Raw genomic sequence first — 21767 nt, 5'->3', positions numbered from 1 at the left:
GAACGTCACTTCCTGCTTCAGCACTGTACCAGAGACAGAGAAACATTTATTTTCCCATAGACATTTCGTAAAATGCTTATAAAAATTGTTTTACTTCGTCGAACCAAACGGTTCAGCTAACGCTATAATTGGGAGAGACCATAGAACATTTCACTCGGACCAAAACTTGAAAAAACAACATCGATATTCAACATTAACCTGCATTTCTTTTATGTTTTGGTCCCAGTGAAATGTTATGCGATCTCTCCTGTTTCTAAATATATCTGTACCGTTTGTTTTGAGCCAGTAAAACTATTTTTATACGCATTTTACGAAATGTGTATGGGAAAATAAATGGCAGATGAAAATCTCTGGTACAGTGCTGAAGCAGGAAGCAGGCGGTCACTTTGCCTCTCTATACTCAGGAGAACACACACACACACACACACACACACACAGACACACACAGACACACAATGCACAGGCAATCCCAGATTTAGACAGACAGACAGTCAGAGGCTGTTGAGTGTAAAGAGAGGCTCCCAGTCCATCTGCCCCACTTTGAACCAGCCTCAGTCTCTTTCAAAGCTAGACAAGCATGAATATATTGAGATATATATATGGTGATTCTCAACCTTTTTCACATCAAGGACCCCACATTTACTGCACATTACAGTAGGGACACGGACCCCCATTTGAAAACATTTTGTATTTGTTTTGTATATTTTTATTGTTGGATATAATTTTGTTTAGAATTCCAAAACTGGGTTGTAGGTAGAGAGATATTAGTGAAACTATGATCAAAATACATTTTCTAATCATCTTACCTTCTTGTAAAGGAAATAATAGTGAAGTTTAACACTTTGCTGCGGACCCCCTGGAAGGCCCTGATGGACCTCTGGTGGTCAAGCATCCACACATGCTCTCCTCCAACTCTTATTTTTTTTTTTTTTCATATTTTAAATTTTTATAGAACACAAACAAGACAAAACAGACAAACAGGCTCAGACACAGGGGAAAGAAAGAAAAAAACAAAACAAAACAATATAATCAACTTTACAAAGTGGTGCCGCCAGCCACCTAAGGTGATAGAGGCAATAGAGTTAGCCTCCATTTTCAGCCACAGGGGGGCCCCGAAAGCTAAATTGTCAGGGGTCCCTTGCCGCCAAAACATTAGAGTTCTAACAGTGGCAGCCCAGTAGGAGTGCCTAAACACTGGTAAGGCCAGCCCTCCTTCAGACTTGGGTTTCTGCAAGTGAATTTTCGAAATTCTATGATTTTTATAATTCCAGATAGAGGACAGAATTATTGAGTCCAGTTCTTTGAAAAAAGCTGATGTAAGGAAGCTGGGAAGGTTTTGACACAGATAGAGGAACCTGGGAAGTGAAACCATCTGAGTTTATACGGCCAATCATAGACAAGGGCAAGATTTTCCAGTTTTCTATACATTGTTTAAGTCTTAAAACAAAATCACCAAAATTCAACTTAAATATTAACACATTGAATGCCAGCCATGTTTTCATTCCTGTAGGTAAGTTGTGCCAGGGGTGTTTTTGACGATTCTGGCTCATTTTAGAACAGCCGAGGATTCTTTTCTGTTAAGAATTCATGAACATCAATCATCTAAAAATAACTAATAGAATGTGTGCTTTCTCTGTCTAAAAGAGTTAGTTTGCAGAGTTAGTAGTTATGTAGATATTAGCCGTTGAGTACAGCATGGTTTCAGCGTCTGGAAATTTATTCAGAGATAAATGGCTTTTTGTGAAACAGTCACTTTAACCATTCATTTTTGGCATCAGTAAGACCGTCAGACATTCTAAACAATAGTTTTGAACAGTAATTTCCTCCATAACAACAGGAAACACCCCTCTCATTCAAACTCCTCCCTCCGTGTGTCTTCTCCTCCTTCCTCCTGGCTTCAGCGGGCGTGTCAGAAGCGCGTTGTGCTGCCTGCCTGTCTGTCTGCGTGCCTGCCTGCCTGCTTGCCTGTCGGGCAAGACGAGTCTGAAATGGATTACTGTAAAATCGCGTCGCCATTTCCTTGAATGGCTTGCTTCCGCGGTGTGTGTGTGTGTGTGTGTGTGTGTGTGTGTGTGTGTGTGTGTGTGTGTTCGCGCGTTGCTGCGCGGCTCTGGGGGGAAGGGATCTCTGTCCGTTCTGTGTGTGTGTGTCCGGGCTGAGGCGGCTGCTTTTGTGGCTTTTGGGTCCCGTGGCTGTGACTTCTCTCGGTCTCTGTCGCCACTTAGTGGTCGGTAAAATAGATTACACACATGCTCTTGCTCCAAATAGTTATCTCGAAGATGTAAAAGGGGTTGATTGATGTCCCACTGTCAAAAAAAAAAAATCTTTATGTAAGACGAGTTAGTCCGTCCTTGGCACTTAAGCGCTGGATTATGTAAGACGAGTTAGGTCGTCTATGGCACTTAATGAGTTAAATTAGGATCTCTAGGTATGGTCAAGCCAAGATAGGTGAGGTGGTCTTTTGCCAATTTGAATGGAAGATTTTCCAGGAAACCGGGAGTGAAGACATCAGAGAGAGGCATGAAGTCACTCTTTGTCCAGTTAATTGTGTATCCGGACAACTTACCGAAGGAGGTGATTAATTCTAGGAGAGGGGGGATCGATTTCTCTGAGTTATGCAGGTATATTATTACGTTGTCGGCATACAAACTGATACGCGTCTCAATACCTCCGACTTTCAGTCCTGCAAGACCTGGGTGACCTCCAACTCTTAATTAACACCAAAGTTGCTCAACCTCTGTGTGATAATTATGCATATTTCTAATTTACTGTAAGTGTGAATCACTGGTGATGGAGCTGAACATTTTAGTTTTTTGTGTATCTTGGTTATTAACAACATTTTACTGCAGCGGGAGGAGCGGTAGTTATGTTGATGTCGACCAGTCTGTGTTTTAATATAGTATGTGTATGTATGTATGTATGTATGTACTAGGCATCTCGCGCTATGCACACTCGATTCCTATGCTCGCCCACTGTGTGGCCTCGCCTATTCTATTGGCGTGCACACAATGTCTCCCTCTCTCTCTCCCTCAGTCTCTCTCCCCCTCTCTCTCTCTCTCTCTCTCTCTCCCCCTTTCTCTCTCGCCCTCAGTCTCTCTCCTCTCCTCTCTCTATTGATGATGTCATCACTGATAATGTCATGTCTTGTTGAAATTATAAGAAGATAGATGTATGTATCTATGTATTTATGTATGCGCGTGTGTGTGTGTGTGTGTGTGTGTGTGTGTGTGTGCGCGCATGTGCATGTATGTACTGTACTATGTATGTGTGTGTGTGTGTGTGTGTGTGTGTGTGTGTGTATATATATATATATATTATATATATATATATACAGTATATATATATATATATATATGTATATATATATATGTGTATATATATGTACTGCAAATGAGTCTCTGACCTGTGGCATCAATGCACATGGTGCTTTTTACATCTTTGCGAGTTACGAGGTTTTCTCATCACTGCAGGTCTGAAGGTCTCTGCTATAATTTGAAGCTTGTAAATTTTGTTGAAATGTTGTGGTCAGCAAAATTCCACAGTGAGAAAAGAGTGCTGCTCTTGTTTTTATTTTTATTTGATTACTTTTTCATATTTGACATATTCCATTAGTCAACAGCTCACTTGGGGGTGCAGAAATGTTCTGCTGTCAGTTCTCTAGTTTCCCCTGAGAAATATACCCATATACTTTTGACTGACATTTATTGGCTTTTTTACCAGTCTTGTAGGCATAGAAGAAGAGACCCCAGCTTTGTTCAGACACAAGTTTGATTTATTAAATTGGTTATTCATATTAAAAGGATCCAAACGATGATATATGAAACTTGCATTTGGAAGAAGCTCTGTTTTCTTCAACTATGAGATCATATTAGCTGAAGTTGCCATGTGTGTTGCAGATCTTCTACAGTACATTATAAAATCATTGTAGGTTGAGTTTCTCTTAGGGATGGGGATCATTCATTTTTATTTATATTGATACCATTTTCGAGACTGCTTAACGATACGATTACGAAAACTTTATTGGCCTTTGGAAATTCATCTTTGGTTCCACCACAAACACCTCTCAAAAGCATCAAACACATGAAACATTGCAATTATGCCAAAAAACCTGACTAGACATCCACAAAATGACCACACATCCACAAAACAGTCAACACATTCATCCACACCGATGCACAAAAGTAGGCTACACCTCACAATACAGGTCAAAATTACAAATCATAGGTCTACGACCTGTCCAATTAAAAAACTATTTAAAAAACATTCAGGAAAACACCTGCTGTACAAAAAACCTCAGCAAAGTAAGAAATTAAAACACCACCCTAAGCAGCATCTACCGCATCCTAGTTTTATTTGTTGCCAGCTCAGTGGCCTTGTGGTTTGAGTGTCCTCCCTGAGACTGGGAGGTTGTGAGTTCGATCCCCGGCCGAGTTATACCAAAGACTATAAAAAATGTGACCCATTGCCTCCCTGCTTGGCACTCAGCATCAAAGGGTTGGAATTGGGGGGTTAGATCACCAAATGATTCCCGAGCGCGACACTGCTGCTGCTCACCGCTCCCCCAGGGGATGGGTCAAATGCGGAGAACAAATTTCACACACTCAGGTGTGTGACAACAGACCCTTCTCACGGGGGCCATTTTGTGTCGAGAAGCCAGGGTAAACACAGGTGCAAGCAAAACACTAATGAGGGTTTCCAACTTCCATGATTGGAATTTGGAAACCCTCATTAGTGTTTTGCTTGCACCTGTGTTTACCCTGGCTTCTCGACACAAAATGGCCCCCGTGGGAAGGGTCTATTATTGGGACTTTACCTTTTACTTCACCTTTACTTTCTCTTTGTCATCAGTAGTCTATAACGCTTCCCTGAGGGTCAAAGTTCAAATTCACTGAACATTGGATGAGAGGAGTTGTTAATGATCCTCTCAGCTTTACTTCTAATTATTTCATCATACAGACTACTTAGCTGCTTCTGTGGCTTCCCTAGGATCAGATAAAATAGGCTCTTATATACAGTTTCTAGAATGTTTTGGCTTACTTCAAAATTGTTGAGCTTGCGTAGCAAGTGGAGGCGTTGTGATTTTTTTATCGAATTTATAAATTCGATGAAGTGATCAGACTTTATCGAATTTATTGAGTCTTTATCGATACCACTACCGATACTTTTCTATTATTTGGTGAAAAGATGAGACGACAGTAAATCCTTAACAGAACTGCTATTAATAATAATAATGTATGCCGTCGCGCTTGAGCCCCTTGCCTTAAAAATACGTAGTCACGCAAGCCTTGCAGGCCTTGAGGTCGGAGGTGTCGAGACGCGTATCAGTTTCTATGCCGACGACGTAATAATATACCTGCATAATTCAGAAAAATCTATCCCCCCTCTCCTAGAACTAATCACTTCCTTCGGTAACCTGTCTGGATACACAATTAATTGGACAAAAAGTGACTTTATGCCTCTCTCTGATCTCTTTACTCCTGGGTTCCTGGAGAGTCTCCCATTCAAATTAGCAAAGGGCCACCTCACCTATCTTGGCTTGACCATACCCAGAGATCCTAAGCTAATATTTAAGTTGAATTTTAGGGATTTTGTTTCAAAACTTAAACAATGTATAGAAAGCTGGAAAATCCTCCCTTTATCCATGATTGGTCGTATAAACTCAATTAAGATGGTTTCACTTCCCAGGTTCCTTTATTTGTGTCAAAGCCTCCCCATTTTTCTTACATCGGCTTTCTTCAAAGAGCTGGACTCCATAATTTTGTCCTATATTTGGAATTATAAGAACCATAGAATTTCTAAAGTTCATCTGCAAAAACCTAAGTCTGCAGGGGGGCTGGCCTTACCAGTGTTTAAGCACTATTACTGGGCTGCCAATGTTAGGGCTCTGATGTTTTGGCGACAAGTAACTCCTGGCAATTTAACTCCTGGGGCCCCTCTGTGGCTAAAAATGGAGGCTGGCTCTATCGCCAGGTCCTCTTTGCCAGCCATGTTGTTTTCTAAGCTAGAGGAGCCTGGGACTTTGAAAGGTTTGAGTTTTGTTGTGAAAAACTCTGTCAGAATTCTGAATCAGGTTAAGAAAGTTTTGAATGTACCAGATGTTTCTGTTCACACACCAATCTGTTTTAATCATTCTTTTTTACCCTCATGGTCAGATAGAATTTGCCATGCATGGAGTGAGAAGGGGCTGGTCTCCATCAGTGACCTGTATATTGATGGCCAATTTGCATCCTTTGATCTTCTGAAGAGAGCATTTGAGTTGCCCCAAACACATCTTTATAGATATATACAAGCTAGACATTATGTCCGATCCAAGATTCGCAATTTTGAAGTTCTCCCAGATGAACATGTTTTTTTTTAGGTTTTGTTAAGCCCTCCCAACTCCAGGCATCTTATTTCTAGGTTTGTGTGTTTGTTCGCCGATTGCATTAAGGCCCCCACTGAGAGGATCAAAGAGGCGTGGCAGGAGGAACTTGGTGTGGATCTGTCTGAAATCATATGGGACAGGAGTCTGTCTGTGGTCCAGCTCTGCTCAGTTAATAGTAGGTTACACAAGATATATCCTTCGGTCTCACCACTATGTGATAGGTGTCGGGTGTCGGAGGGCACACTGTCCCATGCTTTTTGGTTTTGCCCTTCAATATCAGGATTCTGGGCCAAGATATTTGACTGGTACTCTAAGGCCTACAAAATAGCCCTCCAACTGGAGGCGGAGCTCGCCATCTTCGGCTGCTCGGAGTCCTCTTTGCTCCTCCCAACGGTAAATGGTAAATGGTAAATGGTAAATGGCCTGCATTTATATAGCGCTTTTATCCAAAGCGCTTTACAATCAGTAGATAGTCTACATTCACCCATTCATACACCCAGGGTGCCTGCACACCATCGGGAGCAAGGAGGGTTAAGTGTCTTGCCCAAGGACACAACGACAGCAGCTGGGAGGGAGCGGGGATCGAACCGCCAACCCTTGCATCATTGGCCGACCCGCTCTACCTCCTGAGCTAAAGCCGCCCCACAACGGCCGTCCAGCAATCTCTGACACAGGGAATGACAGTTGCCAAGAAACTAATTTTGAAGGAATGGAAGTCCTCCTCTCCACCTTCTTTTCAGCTGTGGCTGACAGACATGATCTCAGTTATACGCATGGAGAGACTTAGGTTCCAGAGGTCAAATTCCTTAAGGAAATTTTTCGTCATTTGGGACCCGTTCCTGACCTATTTTGATCAGGCTAAAAGTGGTATTTGAGTTTCTTTTGGATCCTTTGCACAGTATATATATATAGATATATATTTTTTTTAATTGTTTTGTAAGCACATTTTGTGGCATTGTAATGTTGAATGTATGTATATATGTTTTTTCTTTTCTTTTCTTTTTTCCTGTTCTTGTTTTGTTTTCTTTATGTTCTGAAAAAGTAAAATAAAATATATAAAAAAAAAAAAAATGTATTGGATTTATTTTGTATAGCCCTGCCCCCTTTATAAATACTCAAAGTGCTTCACATATCAGGGGAGGGAGGGGGGGGGGGGACTCAACTCATTCACTACCGATTGTATAGCACCCACCTGGGTGATGCATGACAGCCAGTTTGCGCCAGAACGCTCACCACACATCAGCTCTCACAGTGGAGAGGTGAGGACTGAATGTGCCAATTAAGTAACAAGGGAGGATTAGGTGGCCATGATTAAAGGAAGGCCTGTGTGGGAATTTAGCCAGGGCACCAGGGAGGTTACACCCCTTCTCTTGCGAAGAGTTTAATGACCACACTCACAGGACAGAGTTGTCTCTGCTCTGGGGCATTGGGGATATCATTTATGAAACCAGAGGCTCCTACTGGTCCTCCAACACCACTTCCAGCACCAGTCTCCCATCCAAGAAGTGTCATAGGCCAGACCAGCTTCCCCATTAAAGTCAGTAATGTAATGCAGGAGCCACTGGTGCTGGTATTGCTTTTATAAAGAAAATAAATAATGTATACCGCTTTGTACATTCTGCCATCCTAGCAAACAACCAATTGACCAAATGAGAAATGAAGCGAATTTGGGCGTGAGGCAATTCAATTCTTCTTCATTTAGTTTAAGGGCGGTTGGCAGGCAATTCAGTTGAATTCAAAAACTTTATTAGACAATCAATATGTGTCAGTGATTTGAAATGGCATGACTCTTGTCTTTTGAAACATAACATTATGTAATAAGACCTGCTAGTCTTAATAGCAGGATTTGATGAGCTTATGACCTTATTGATTTTCAGGTTTTGAGAAATTTGGAACCGAGTTCTCTTTCACTCTTGCTCTCCCTCTTTCTCTCTCCCTCCCTCCCTCCCAGGTGCTGGTCCCCCTGCTGACCGGACAGTGGTGATTGAGGAGTTCAGGTTCTTGTCTCAGAAGCTTTTTGCGGCTGTCTCCGTCTTCGCTGGCCTTGGCATCCTGCTGGGCATCGTCTGTCTCACCTTCAACATCTACAACAGCAACGTCCGGTGAGTCCAGTGAGCACGGGACGGTGATTAACATGGAGCATCAATGGCCTATGACCATAGACATAAATAATATGGACGTATCTATCCCATTAAATTTCGTTTTCCTGGCGGAGTTCAAACGGTGGGTGTCACCATCTTGATTTTTCGTCAGCAGAGTGGGAGGGAATGGGTTGAGTTGGGTGAGCACCTCACGTGAAATGGGAGTTTCCCAGAGCCGCAGCTCCGCCTGCTATTGGTCCGTGATCGACAAGCTGCATGATCACTGGATAGGCGATCTGTCAGTCACCCCCTTTTCTATCATCTATTTTACTCCAAACTCCAAAGGTTATATAAAAATGTACCCCCCTACAGTTGTTAGCTATATAGACCAAAGCCGTGTTTCGCCCCTAACTGGAAAAATGTTTAATTATGTTACAAAGTCGGGCATTTTAACATGGGGGAATGCCTACTGCCCCTGACGCCTAGTGGCCATTCGAGGAACTACAGCTTTTCAATTCACTTCCGCATCTTCAGAGGGAAGGGGGTGGGCTTGCCCATTGCCTATGACGCAGGGTTTTTTCTGCATAGAGGATTCCTTTTTTTTGCATTTTTTTTCAGGCACTTTTACTCTATCATTTTAGAAAATTTCAAAGTTTAAGTCTCACATTTGTATCTTCAAATGGCTTCTTTTCTCAAACTTGTGGTGCTGTGAAAACCCATTGCTATATAAGTTCTGACAATGACTGATATTTAAGATCAGGACAACTCTGACTACACAAGTAAAAATCAAGATTTATTTTTTTTGCTTTGTCAATTTAGAGAATTTCAAAGTGAAATTCTCACATTTGTATGTTGAAATTGCTGAAACTTGGGGTGCTGTGAAAACACATTGCTCCATCATTTCTGACAATGACTGATATATTTGTGTTCAGGAAACCGTGACACTAACCCAAAGATCAAATGTATTTACCACAGTAAGTAGTATGATCAGTCCTATCATGCATACTGACTTGCATAGTCAGTCACCCCAAAGGCCCCTTCAGAGGGAGGAAAAACTCTGCCTATGAGCAAGGCACTTCACTGGAGCCCCCAGCTGTGAATGTGTGTCACTTGATGGTGTGAAGCAGGATGGTGCATAAAGGAAAAACATTGGTGCTAAGCAGAAATCCTCTGTTTAAAGGTTAATCGAAAGAAATATGGAACAGCACTTTTGCTTCTTGAGTTTAAGGATTGCAAAGTTAGTGATTTTGTGTTTGGCTTTTGGAATCCTGCAGCTGGTTTCATTGTCACAGTTTAAGCATAGGCCTAGACTAAATGCAAATAGCTTTCAAAAATGCCTTTTGATGTAGGATTTCTAGTTTTAATCCATGTCTGCACAGTATATCTCTGATGCCTTTTTAATACAGTATTTTTATGCTTGACCTGGGTCAAAGTGATTTAAAGTCCCATAAGTCTGTGAGCCTAACTGCAGTTTTCTAGGAGTTGGGGAGGTTTGTTCTTTTGAGATTATCCAGTTTTGATTATATTTCAAACACAATTTCACTGAGTTAAACCAAATTTATTCACTAAGCAGTAGCACTTTTTTTTATAATACTGCATACTGCATTGTTAGCAACCAAAGTTCATAACCAATTCACTTTAAAAACAATAGAAATCCACCCAACAACACTGCTGTATTTTTCTTATTCTCTCGGGTATCTGTCCAAATTAAGATGTGACATGACTTTATTTCCAGTGCAGCTACAATGGAGTTTCATAGTAGAATATTTCTCACCTATTCTAAATCATCAGTGGTAAGTCAGGTTTTGGTGTCAGTCCATCGGGAAATAAAGAGCAAGAGCATCTTTCTAGACTCACCATTTTGCACCAACATTCAACAATCATCCAGGGAGAGATCCATCATATCATCCAGTTAGAGATCCATCTTATCATCCAGTTAGAGATCCATCTTATCATCCAGGGAGAGATCCATCATATCATCCAGGGAGAGATCCATCATATCATCCAGTTAGAGATCCATCTTATCATCCAGTTAGAGATCCATCATATCATCCAGTTAGAGATCCATCTTATCATCCAGTTAGAGATCCATCATATCATCCAGGGAGAGATCCATCTTATCATCCAGGGAGAGATCCATCATATCATCCAGGGAGAGATCCATCTTATCATCCAGTTAGAGATCCATCTTATCATCCAGTTAGAGATCCATCATATCATCCAGTTAGAGATCCATCATATCATCCAGTTAGAGATCCATCATATCATCCAGTTAGAGATCCATCATGTCATCCAGGGAGAGATCCATCATATCATCCAGGGAGAGATCCATCATATCATCCAGTTAGAGATCCATCATATCATCCAGTTAGAGATCCATCTTATCATCCAGTTAGAGATCCATCATATCATCCAGGGAGAGATCCATCTTATCATCCAGGGAGAGATCCATCATATCATCCAGGGAGAGATCCATCTTATCATCCAGTTAGAGATCCATCTTATCATCCAGTTAGAGATCCATCATATCATCCAGTTAGAGATCCATCATATCATCCAGTTAGAGATCCATCATATCATCCAGTTAGAGATCCATCATATCATCCAGTTAGAGATCCATCATGTCATCCAGGGAGAGATCCATCATATCATCCAGTTAGAGATCCATCATATCATCCAGGGAGAGATCCATCTTATCATCCAGTTAGAGATCCATCATATCATCCAGTTAGAGATCCATCTTATCATCCAGTTAGAGATTCATCTTATCACCCAGTTAGAGATCCATCATGTCATCCAGGGAGAGATCCATCTTATCATCCAGTTAGAGATCCATCATATCATCCAGTTAGAGATCCATCATATCATCCAGTTAGAGATCCATCTTATCATCCAGTTAGAGATCCATCATATCATCCAGTTAGAGATCCATCTTATCATCCAGTTAGAGATTCATCTTATCACCCAGTTAGAGATCCATCATGTCATCCAGGGAGAGATCCATCATATCATCCAGTTAGAGATCCATCATATCATCCAGTTAGAGATCCATCATATCATCCAGTTAGAGATCCATCATATCATCCAGTTAGAGATCCATCTTATCATCCAGTTAGAGATCCATCATATCATCCAGTTAGAGATCCATCATATCATCCAGTTAGAGATCCATCTTATCATCCAGTTAGAGATCCATCATATCATCCAGTTAGAGATCCATCTTATCATCCAGTTAGAGATCCATCTTATCATCCAGTTAGAGATCCATCTTATCATCCAGTTAGAGATTCATCTTATCATCCAGTTAGAGATCCATCATATCATCCAGTTAGAGATCCATCTTATCATCCAGTTAGAGATCCATCATATCATCCAGTTAGAGATCCATCTTATCATCCAGTTAGAGATCCATCTTATCATCCAGTTAGAGATCCATCATGTCATCCAGGGAGAGATCCATCTTATCATCCAGTTAGAGATCCATCTTATCATCCAGTTAGAGATCCATCATATCATCCAGTTAGAGATCCATCTTATCATCCAGTTAGAGATCCATCTTATCATCCAGTTAGAAATCCATCATATCATCCAGTTAGAGATCCATCATATCATCCAGTTAGAGATCCATCTTATCATCCAGTTAGAAATCCATCATATCATCCAGTTAGAGATCCATCATATCATCCAGTTAGAGATCCATCATGTCATCCAGGGAGAGATCCATCTTATCATCCAGTTAGAGATCCATCATATCATCCAGTTAGAGATCCATCTTATCATCCAGTTAGAGATCCATCTTATCATCCAGTTAGAGATCCATCTTATCATCCAGTTAGAGATCCATCTTATCATCCAGTTAGAGATCCATCATATCATCCAGTTAGAGATCCATCATGTCATCCAGGGAGAGATCCATCTTATCATCCAGTTAGAGATCCATCATATCATCCAGTTAGAGATCCATCTTATCATCCAGTTAGAGATCCATCATATCATCCAGTTAGAGATCCATCTTATCATCCAGTTAGAGATCCATCTTATCATCCAGTTAGAAATCCATCATATCATCCAGTTAGAGATCCATCATATCATCCAGTTAGAGATCCATCATATCATCCAGTTAGAGATCCATCATATCATCCAGTTAGAGATCCATCATATCATCCAGTTAGAGATCCATCATATCATCCAGTTAAAGATCCATCATATCATCCAGGGAGAGATCCATCTTATCATCCAGTTAGAGATCCATCTTATCATCCAGTTAGAGATCCATCTTATCATCCAGTTAGAAATCCATCATATCATCCAGTTAGAGATCCATCATATCATCCAGTTAGAGATCCATCATATCATCCAGTTAGAGATCCATCATATCATCCAGTTAGAGATCCATCATATCATCCAGTTAGATAGATAGATAGATAGATAGAGTACTTTATTCATCCCCGAGGGGAAATTCTGGCGTTACAGCAGCAGTAGCATCAATGACAGTGACAAGAGCATCAATGACAAGAGCATCAATGACATTAAACAATTAAACAATAAAAAAGTTACACAAATAAAAAAAAGTTACACAACTAAGGTAAGGTGCAGAAACAGCAGTATTAAAATATTGCAATAAGAAAAGAAACAAACCAATACGCGAAAATATACAATATACAATATACTGTATACCATTTTACTTCCACCGCCTTTACATCTTACGTTTCCCAGAAACTGTAGGTAAATTAAATTAAATCAACTGAATACTCCTAAATAGTATTGAATAATACTATTATTTATATTTCTATTATTTCTATAACTAAACTAAAGCTGTACAGTTTGTTATTTATATAATGATTGATATGAGTATACATACTATACATAGTGAGTGTGCAATGTGGGCATGTGCACAGTGCATAGGATTCAATGTTCAGGAGGGCGGGAGGGGAGGGGGCGGTAGGGAGAGGAGGGCCCTCCTCTCTCTGCGTGTCCAGGAGTTATTGTAAATTGTTATTGCGGTGGGTACGAAAGACCTCCTGTAACGCTCCTTGCTACAGGGAAGCTGACGGAGCCTCTGACTGAAACCGCTCCGTTGTCCAGCCAGCAGGTCGTAAAGGGGGTGTGTCGTGTCATCCATGATTTTTAGTATTTTTTGTAGCATCCTTCCTTCCACAACCACCTCCAGGGGCTCCAGAGTGGTCCCCAGCACAGAGCCCGCTCTCCTAAAAAGTTTGTTCAGTTTGTTAGAGTCGCTGGCTCTGATGCAGTTGCCCCAGCAGGTGGCTGCAAAGAGAATTGCGCTTGCTACCACAGACTGATAAAAGATATGCAGCATCTTGCTGCACACGTTGAAGGATCTGAGCCTCCTCAGGAAATAGAGTCTGCTCTGCCCCTTCTTGTAGACAGCCTCGGTGTTGCATCTCCAGTCCAGTTTTTTGTCCAGGTGAACGCCCAGGTATTTATAGCTGTCCACACTCACCACCTCCACCACAAAAAACATTTTCTTCTCACTTCATTCATTCATTTTTTATCAACACTTGAATGTTAGTTGTTTTCATCAAAAATGATTTTTTTCTGACAAAAAGCTGAGAAAAAGGCATTTTTGTAAAAGACACTAATTTTCAAGGATTCTGAACTGAATCCAATGTCCAAGGTTGGATACTGTCTGGTGTTACACCAAAGTATTATGCAGAACATGTGCCACTGTGCCCCTCTGCGGTCACACCGGTGGTCACAGGTTTCGCTATAACACCAGCACATCGGGGAGATCTGGCGCTGGCTGGCGACTGATGTCTGGACACTGGCTGAAATTGTTTATCCTCGAGCTACAGCACATCCTTCAGGAGCCCAGCCATGCATTCAGTGGGCTGCAGACCCTCGATTCGGCCCTCCAGGTCATTGCATTTATTTTGCAGGTCAGTGACAGATCCCAATTTGTCAAACTTGACGAGTAGCTTGTTGGCTGTGTTGTCACAAAAAGCAACACATTTTTCCACATCCATCAGTCTAGCCTCATGTAATATGGAAGTGGCTTGCAGGCTGTTGATTGATTTCTGGGCCCCCCCCCCGCGGACCAGGGTGATCTTGGTGACACTGTCCATCTTTTCAAGTATTGGTTTTCATTTGACTTATCCCTTAAAGCTGCATTCAGTGATGTTTTTGTGTTAAAACAAGTGTTAAATGGCTCTATATTCTGACAGCAATCACTGAAATAATGTCTCTGACTATATTTCAATAATAAAGACTAAAGCTACCGCCACTGTTGTCAAAAAGGCCCAACAGCGACTACACGGACTCAGGCGCCTGAAGAAATTCGGGCTAAGGCCAAAAATCCTCAGGGACTTCTACAGAGGCACCATTGAAAGCCTGCTGACTGGTTGCTTCACCACCTGGTACGGGAACTGCACCACCATGGACCGCAGGGCGCTAAGAAGGGTGAGGCGCGCGGCCCAGCACGTAACAGGATGTGAGCTGCCAGAACTGCAAGATCTGTACAACCAGCGGTGCCTCAGGAGGTCCCTGAAGATCATCAAAGGCACAAACCACCCCTACAACAGTCTGTTCTCCCTGCTACCCTCAGGGAGGAGATACAGGGTCCCAAGAGCACGCACAAATCGCTTGAGGGACAGTTTCTTCTCGCAGGCCACAAGACTCCTTAAAGGAGAATTTCGTTTTTTTTAGTTGGCCAGCCGGCAGGAAAGTATCGCGGGACTTGACGAGACTTAGTGACCGAGATCACGAATGAGGTAATTTGATCCCTGGGAGACTCCAGGGAACAGCCCGGGGGGAAATATCAGTCTGGTGGTTGTTGCGGGATGAGATTATGACGATATGTGGCGAAAACGGGAATAAAACTGGCTATTTAGATGGAGGAAAGACAGGCTGCCACTTGGCCCCCTCGGAGCTCCATTTTAGGACTGGCTTGGACGCTATTGATCTCAAAACAACGCTAGGATGGCCAGAAACGCTGCGGAGATCGCTGGGTGAGTCGTCAGATCATAATTAATGTGAGGAGAGGGGTCCAGGTTAAAAAAAAACGGAATTCTCCTTTAAGGGAAAACTTTGGAGGTAATTAAGCAGGAATGTAAACTGTCAGCATATCTGAATGTGTCTCTTGTGTATATCTGTCTGTGCTGCAGCTACATCCAGAACTCGCAGCCCTACCTGAACAACATGACAGCGGTGGGCTGCATGATGGCTCTGGCTGCCATCTTCCCCCTGGGGATTGACGGCCACCACGTCCACAGGTCACAGTTCCCCGTGGTCTGCCAGGTGAGAGAGACGTTGGGCCCTATCTTGGTACAGGTACTATCCCATATTTGCGCTTGTGCACCTGTTTGCGTGCCTTAACGATAGCAGTCTGCCACGCGCAAGTGTCCAGGTGTTATGCCGAGTTTGCCCAGCAGCCGCTAAACGCATCCCCACCTCACGGGAGCATATTGTAATGATTTATACAGAAATGTAACTGTTTAAAAGTGATATCATTGTCTGGGTAGACATAACCTCCCTGTTTTCTAAGTTAAAACAGCCCCGAAATATGGTGGGGATGAGATTCTCGCCGGGGATATGGAAATGTTCACAGCACCTGCCGCAGGCGCAAATTAGAGCCATGCCAAATCATCTGTGCCCCCAAAATGCCAGCGCAAACGGGATTTGGGTGGTCTTAAGCACCAGAATTATGCACAGGTGTGGCCACATAACATTTAACTCGAACCAAAACGTTAAAAAAATTGCGGATTTAAAGAAAATATTTTTTTTATGTTGTTTTATTTAGGTTTTGGTCAGACTGAAATGTTCTGTTGTCTCTCCCGATTCTAAATATATCTGAACCATTTGGTTTGAACAAGTAAAACTATTTTTATAAGCATTTTAAGAAATGTCTATGGGAAAATAGATGGCGGATGAAAATCTCTGGTACAGTGCTGAAGCAGGAAGTGACGTTCACTTTGCCTCTCTATACAGGCCAATTTTGCCTTTTATTAAGATATGAAGTAACATTATTTTACATGAGTAGCCCACCGGAATGTGTACAGATAATAGCTTATAACAGAAAATGTAGGTTGGGATTAGGTGTGTTTTCTGTGCTGTTACCGCTCTCCTTTCAGTCACTGAGGCCCTACACACTGCTAAGGCCTCATCCCTCTCCTCTGTCCTTGTCCTCCTTGACTTGTCTGCAGCTTTTGATACAGTGAATCACCATCAGATTATTCTCTCTACTCTCTCTGATCTAGGCATCTCAGGATCTGCACTCTCCTGGTTTGCCTCCTATCTCTCTAACCGCTCATACCAGGTTCTATGGCGAGGATCCCTATCCAGATCCTGTACTCTTAGCACAGGTGTGCCCCAGGGCTCAGTCCTGGGCCCCTTGCTATTCCTTCTCTATATCAGATCTCTGGGCCATGTGATCTCATCTCATGGCTTCTCTTACCACTGCTATGCTGACGACACTCAGCTCTACCTCTCTTTCCCCCCTCAGACACCCAAATCGAGGCACGTATCGCTGCATGCCTGAAAGACATTGGTGCTTGGATGTCTGCCCACCATCTCAAGCTGAATCTTGGGAAAACAGAGCTACTCTTCCTCCCCGGGAAAGACTGTCCCCTCACTGACCTTTCCATCTCCATTGACAACACTACCGTGTTTCCCTCTCAAACAGCTAAGAACCTTGGAGTGATCCTCGACAATCAGCTGTCCAAATCAGCCTACATCGCAGCAACTGCCCGCTCCTGCAGGTTCTCCCTGTACAACATCCGCAAAATCCGTCCGTTTCTCACAAGGGAAGCGACACAACTCCTGGTCCAGGCACTTGTCATCTCTCGCCTGGACTACTGCAATGTTCTTCTGGCTGGGCTACCTGCTGTAGCCATCCGACCGCTTCAGCTCATTCAGAACGCTGCAGCCCGACTGGTATTCAACCAACCCAAATTCTCTCATGTCACTCCCCTCTTCCGGGACCTTCACTGGCTTCCCATCTCGGCACGCATTCAATTCAAAACACTGGTTCTGGCCTACAGGGCAGTATACCAGACAGCCCCTCGGTACTTACAATCTATGGTCAGGCTCCAAATCTCTCACCGTTCCCTCCGCTCCTCCACCAGCGCAGGACGCCTCGCCCCTCCTTCACTACGGGGGCTCAAAAGTCGCTCATCCCGTTCGCGACTCTTGTCGTCCCTGGCACCTCAATGGTGGAACGAGCTTCCACCTTCGGTCAGGACGGCCGAATCACTGCCGATCTTTCGGAAAAGACTAAAGACACACCTTTTCAGGCTCCATCTGGGCCCTTCTTGATCTAACTTCTTTCTCTCTCTTAATAAAAAAAAAAACTAACCTTAACTTGTACCACTGTTCCTTCAGAAGTTGTAGTTATCATAGACTGTGCTACATAGTTGATTGCTCTATTGCTGACAAAAATGTGTTATTGTAAGTCACTTTGGATAAAAGCGTCTGCCAAATGACGTAATGTAATGTAGCAGTGCAAGATATTAAGTAATGTAACTAGACTATGAAAGACTGCATTGCAGTGGGGTGAGATAGCTCCTAAACTTGCCGAGTTGACGACTCATTCCACTGTGTGTCTAATGTATGTGTGTCTTGACGGTATTTTTGATCGGGCTTCCCTGACTGTGGTTTTGCCAGACATTTGTGCAGATACCCTTTTTATGCCTCCGCCGGCGATAGCCAGGCCGGAGGCATTATGGATCCGGGTTGTACGTCCGTACGGCCGGCCGTACGGACGTACGAGGTTCGTTAACGCGATATCTGAGGAACGCCTGGACGGAATTTCATCAAATTTGCCTCAAACATTGACTTAGACTCAAGGATGATCTGATTAGATTTTGGTGGTCAAAGGTCAAGGTCACTGTGACCTCTCGAACGCCATTTTCAAGCTTGTTAACGCGATATCTCAGGAATGCCTTGACGGAATTTAATCAAACTTGTCTCAAACATCGACTTGGACTCAAAGATGAACTGATTAGATTTTGGTGGTCAAAGGTCAAAGGTCAAGGTCACTGTGACCTCTCGAACGCCATTTTCAAGCTTGTTAACGCGATATCTCAGGACTGCCTTGACGGAATTTAATCAAACTTGTCTCAAACATCGACTTGGACTCAAAGATGAACTGATTAGATTTTGGTGGTCAAAGGTCAAAGGTCAAGGTCACTGTGACCTCTCAAACGCCATTTTCCAGCTTGTTAACTTTGGATAAAAGCATCTGCCAAATGAAATAAAGTAAAGTAAAAGTAAGTAAAGTTAACGCGATATCTCATGAATACCTTGACGGAATTTCATCAAATTTGCCTCAAACATCTACTTAGACTCAAGGATGAACTGATTACATTTTGGTGGTCAAAGGTCAAAGGTCAAGGTGAGCTCTCGAACGCCATTTTCAAGCTTGTTAACGCGATATCTCAGGAATGCCTTGACGGAATTTAATCAAACTTGTCTCAAACATCGACTTGGACTCAAGGATGAACTGATTACATTTTGGTGGTCAAAGTTCACGCTCACTGTGACCTCTCACACACCCAATTTCCAAGCTCTGTAACGCAACATCACAGGAGCGCCTTGACGGAATCTCTTCCAATTTGCCTCAAATGGCGATTTGGACTCCAGAATGAACTAATGCGGAGGCATAAATCCGCGTTGCGGTCGTTCTAGTTTTATATATACTGTATATATTTTTTTACTCCTTATTTGTACTTACAGTATTGCACCTGTCGTCTGTTTTATTATTATTATTATTATAGCACCAAATCATAACAAGGCGCTCAATAGCCAGGTAGAAGACTTTGGAAACAATACATCGGCTTTTTTACTGCATAGGTCCGTGATGTGGCATTTGAAACAAACATTTTTGAGATCAGAGAAAATATATATTTTTTAAGTTAATAATAACAATAAGCGATGGGGTCTAACATATGCATTTTGATGAAGAAGAGGCACAGATATCTTTACAAGCTGTCTCAGTTTATTATGATGAAAACAATAAACAACAAAATCCTCCGATCAATCCTGACCCATAGCCTGGGCGTCAACAGACTACAGCGGGCAGCAGCTGTCCTCTTGGTCTTCATCATTCACCTGAGGAAACGAAAAATGCTAAAGTTATTCTCATCAAGATTACAGCTCAGTTGTAGCCTAGTTTTGTTAAATTACTGTCTAGTTATAGGGTAAACAGGCCTGTTAGCCGTTTGACGTACAATCCCAACAGCAATAAAGATGTGTTCATTATGCATATAAACCCCATAATTCTTGTATCATTTGACCACAAGCTGGGTCTGTGAGGAGACTACTTGGCTCCTTCCCAGCTGTTACCCGGGAATAGAGCATATTTTCCCACATTTTGTCTGCTGGCGACCCCCCTTGTGGAGCTTACAATTTCTTTTGATCAAAATACTGTCAAATTGAAATCTGCAACCACGGCTACCCACCTCTAAGCTGCTCTAAAGTTGTCAGAAGTTAAATAGTTATCAATCAGTGGTGACATCGCATGCAGAAATGTACGATAAATAAGCTTACCGTCTGCAACAACACAATGGCAGCTCTCAACTTTTCTGACTGGCTCTGCTCATCACATGAAGGCACTTCTCTGGTGGGAGACATCATGGAATACGTAAGCAGACATGCGCACATCCTTTGGGCCCAATGGCAGCCTCTGTAACCCGGAAGAAAACCCCCTTCAATTTGCTTCATGCGCCAATGAGCAGTCTTCATGAATGGGTGGGTGTAACCTATACCTTTATCCAGTTAATATAATAGATCCATGGTCCAAACACCAATGGGTGATGTCACGGTGACTCCATCCATATTTTCGTCTATGGATTGGATGTACGACGGTGTCAGATGACACTTTTTCAGCGAGTCCTTTAACACATTTTTAGCAGTTGTAGCAGTAGTATCGACGTGATTCAGCTGGCGCCAAAAAATTCTCTGACCGCCAGCACCCGGCCCTAATGAGGAGTGGGAGCGTGTTTCTGTCAGCCGCGTCGAGTCTTTGTGTTGCGGAGGCGAGAGCCAGACATTTATTGCACTGGATTTACATTTCTGTCGCCTTTCTGCTCTCTGTCCCATCCAGTTATTCCCCTCACGCCTCTCTCTCTCTCGTACTCTGCCTCTGACCTGACCCCACTCTGTCTCATTTCTCTCTTCCTCCAGTCCCTCGCTCTTCCTTCAACTTTTATTATCTCTCTCTCTCTCTCTTTCGCTCTCCATCTCACTCAACTCTGCTTTCTTCATTGCTGTTTAACGGTCCATAACCTCCCTCTCTCTCTCCTCCTCTCCTCTCTCCTCTATCCTCTTTCCACTGAGGACTCAGTCCTCAGTCTCTATCTGCTTTGCTCAAGCAGAGACTGAGGACTTTCTCCAAGCTTTCATTGTTAAGACTGGGTGGAAACAATTAGAGTTGAGTAAAAACAACTGCATTGCAGAACCAATCCAGAGTCTTTAGGGCAGCCCTTCATGCAGAACTGGCAGTGACATGCAGAAGTCGTGTGCATGTAAATGGTTAAAATGGAATCAAATAATGCAACGTTGCTTGTAGGGGTGTCACCGTGTACACGTGTAACCGGATAGTCATTCATATGCGTTTAGAAAAATCAATAACCGACTACCCGTGTTCTTTTTGTCCTTTTAAATAACGTTTTCAAATAAAGTTTTGACAATGATTTTACCGTGTTTTGGACTCGCAATCATTAATTTCTCATCAAAAATAAACTGTTTAGAGGTGATAATGCTGCCTGTAAGCTACAGATGATAACTTTAACGTTACACTAATTAGTGCAGTAACGTTGCACATAATGGACGCATGGCCGATGTGACCGCGGCGGTCACAATGTAACGTTAATAAAGCGTGCGAGACCTCGCGGAGAAACCATCGAGGGACAATTTTGTGACTCGAAAACTCACAACATCGTTCCAGAAGTACCCGCAACTGTAATGACAGCGAATGTTGCTGCTACTTCTGCTCTGGACCAGACAACGAGTTCAACAAAGAGGGAACAGACACACGGGAGGTATTTGAATGGCAACAGTGCCCACTAAAGCGATTATATAGCGCAAATGCGGTAAAAAGAAAAACACACAATAACAACAGGTTAGGTTACACGGTGCCAAAAGGTCCCGTGTACACGTTTAGAAAATTTTGTAACCGTTGACACCCCTAGTTGCTTCATTTTCAATGTTTTATAAAGCTCTCTCCCTGTTACAAAGTGATTCTCTGTATCTCCACTTTGTTTAACTACTGAAGATGATGGGGAGAGAGCATCATTTCTGGTAATGTGACAAAGGGGTGTAGGTTTGTTAGCTGCATTTAACCCATCCAGGCATGTCCTTTCCTC

General features: G+C 42.6%; 1 protein-coding gene across 1 annotated transcript in view; it reads left to right on the top strand.

The window, feature by feature from the left end:
• The window catches only part of gabbr1a (gamma-aminobutyric acid (GABA) B receptor, 1a), a gene marked incomplete at both ends in the record, with an annotated part of 141100 nt that overhangs the window by 87255 nt on the left and 32078 nt on the right, over positions 1-21767 (top strand). Inside the window, 2 exons of the mRNA XM_083644699.1 lie at positions 8316-8466; positions 15570-15702. Of these exons, the coding sequence (XP_083500825.1) occupies positions 8316-8466; positions 15570-15702 (284 nt within the window). The remainder of the gene's footprint in view (positions 1-8315; positions 8467-15569; positions 15703-21767) is intronic.

This window comes from Poromitra crassiceps (assembly GCF_964638095.1).
Source record: "Poromitra crassiceps genome assembly, chromosome: 1".
Classification (NCBI taxonomy): Eukaryota; Metazoa; Chordata; class Actinopteri; order Beryciformes; family Melamphaidae; genus Poromitra; species Poromitra crassiceps.
The sequence above is the reverse complement of the archived record's forward strand: the minus strand, read 5'-3'. Positions and strand labels throughout refer to the sequence as shown.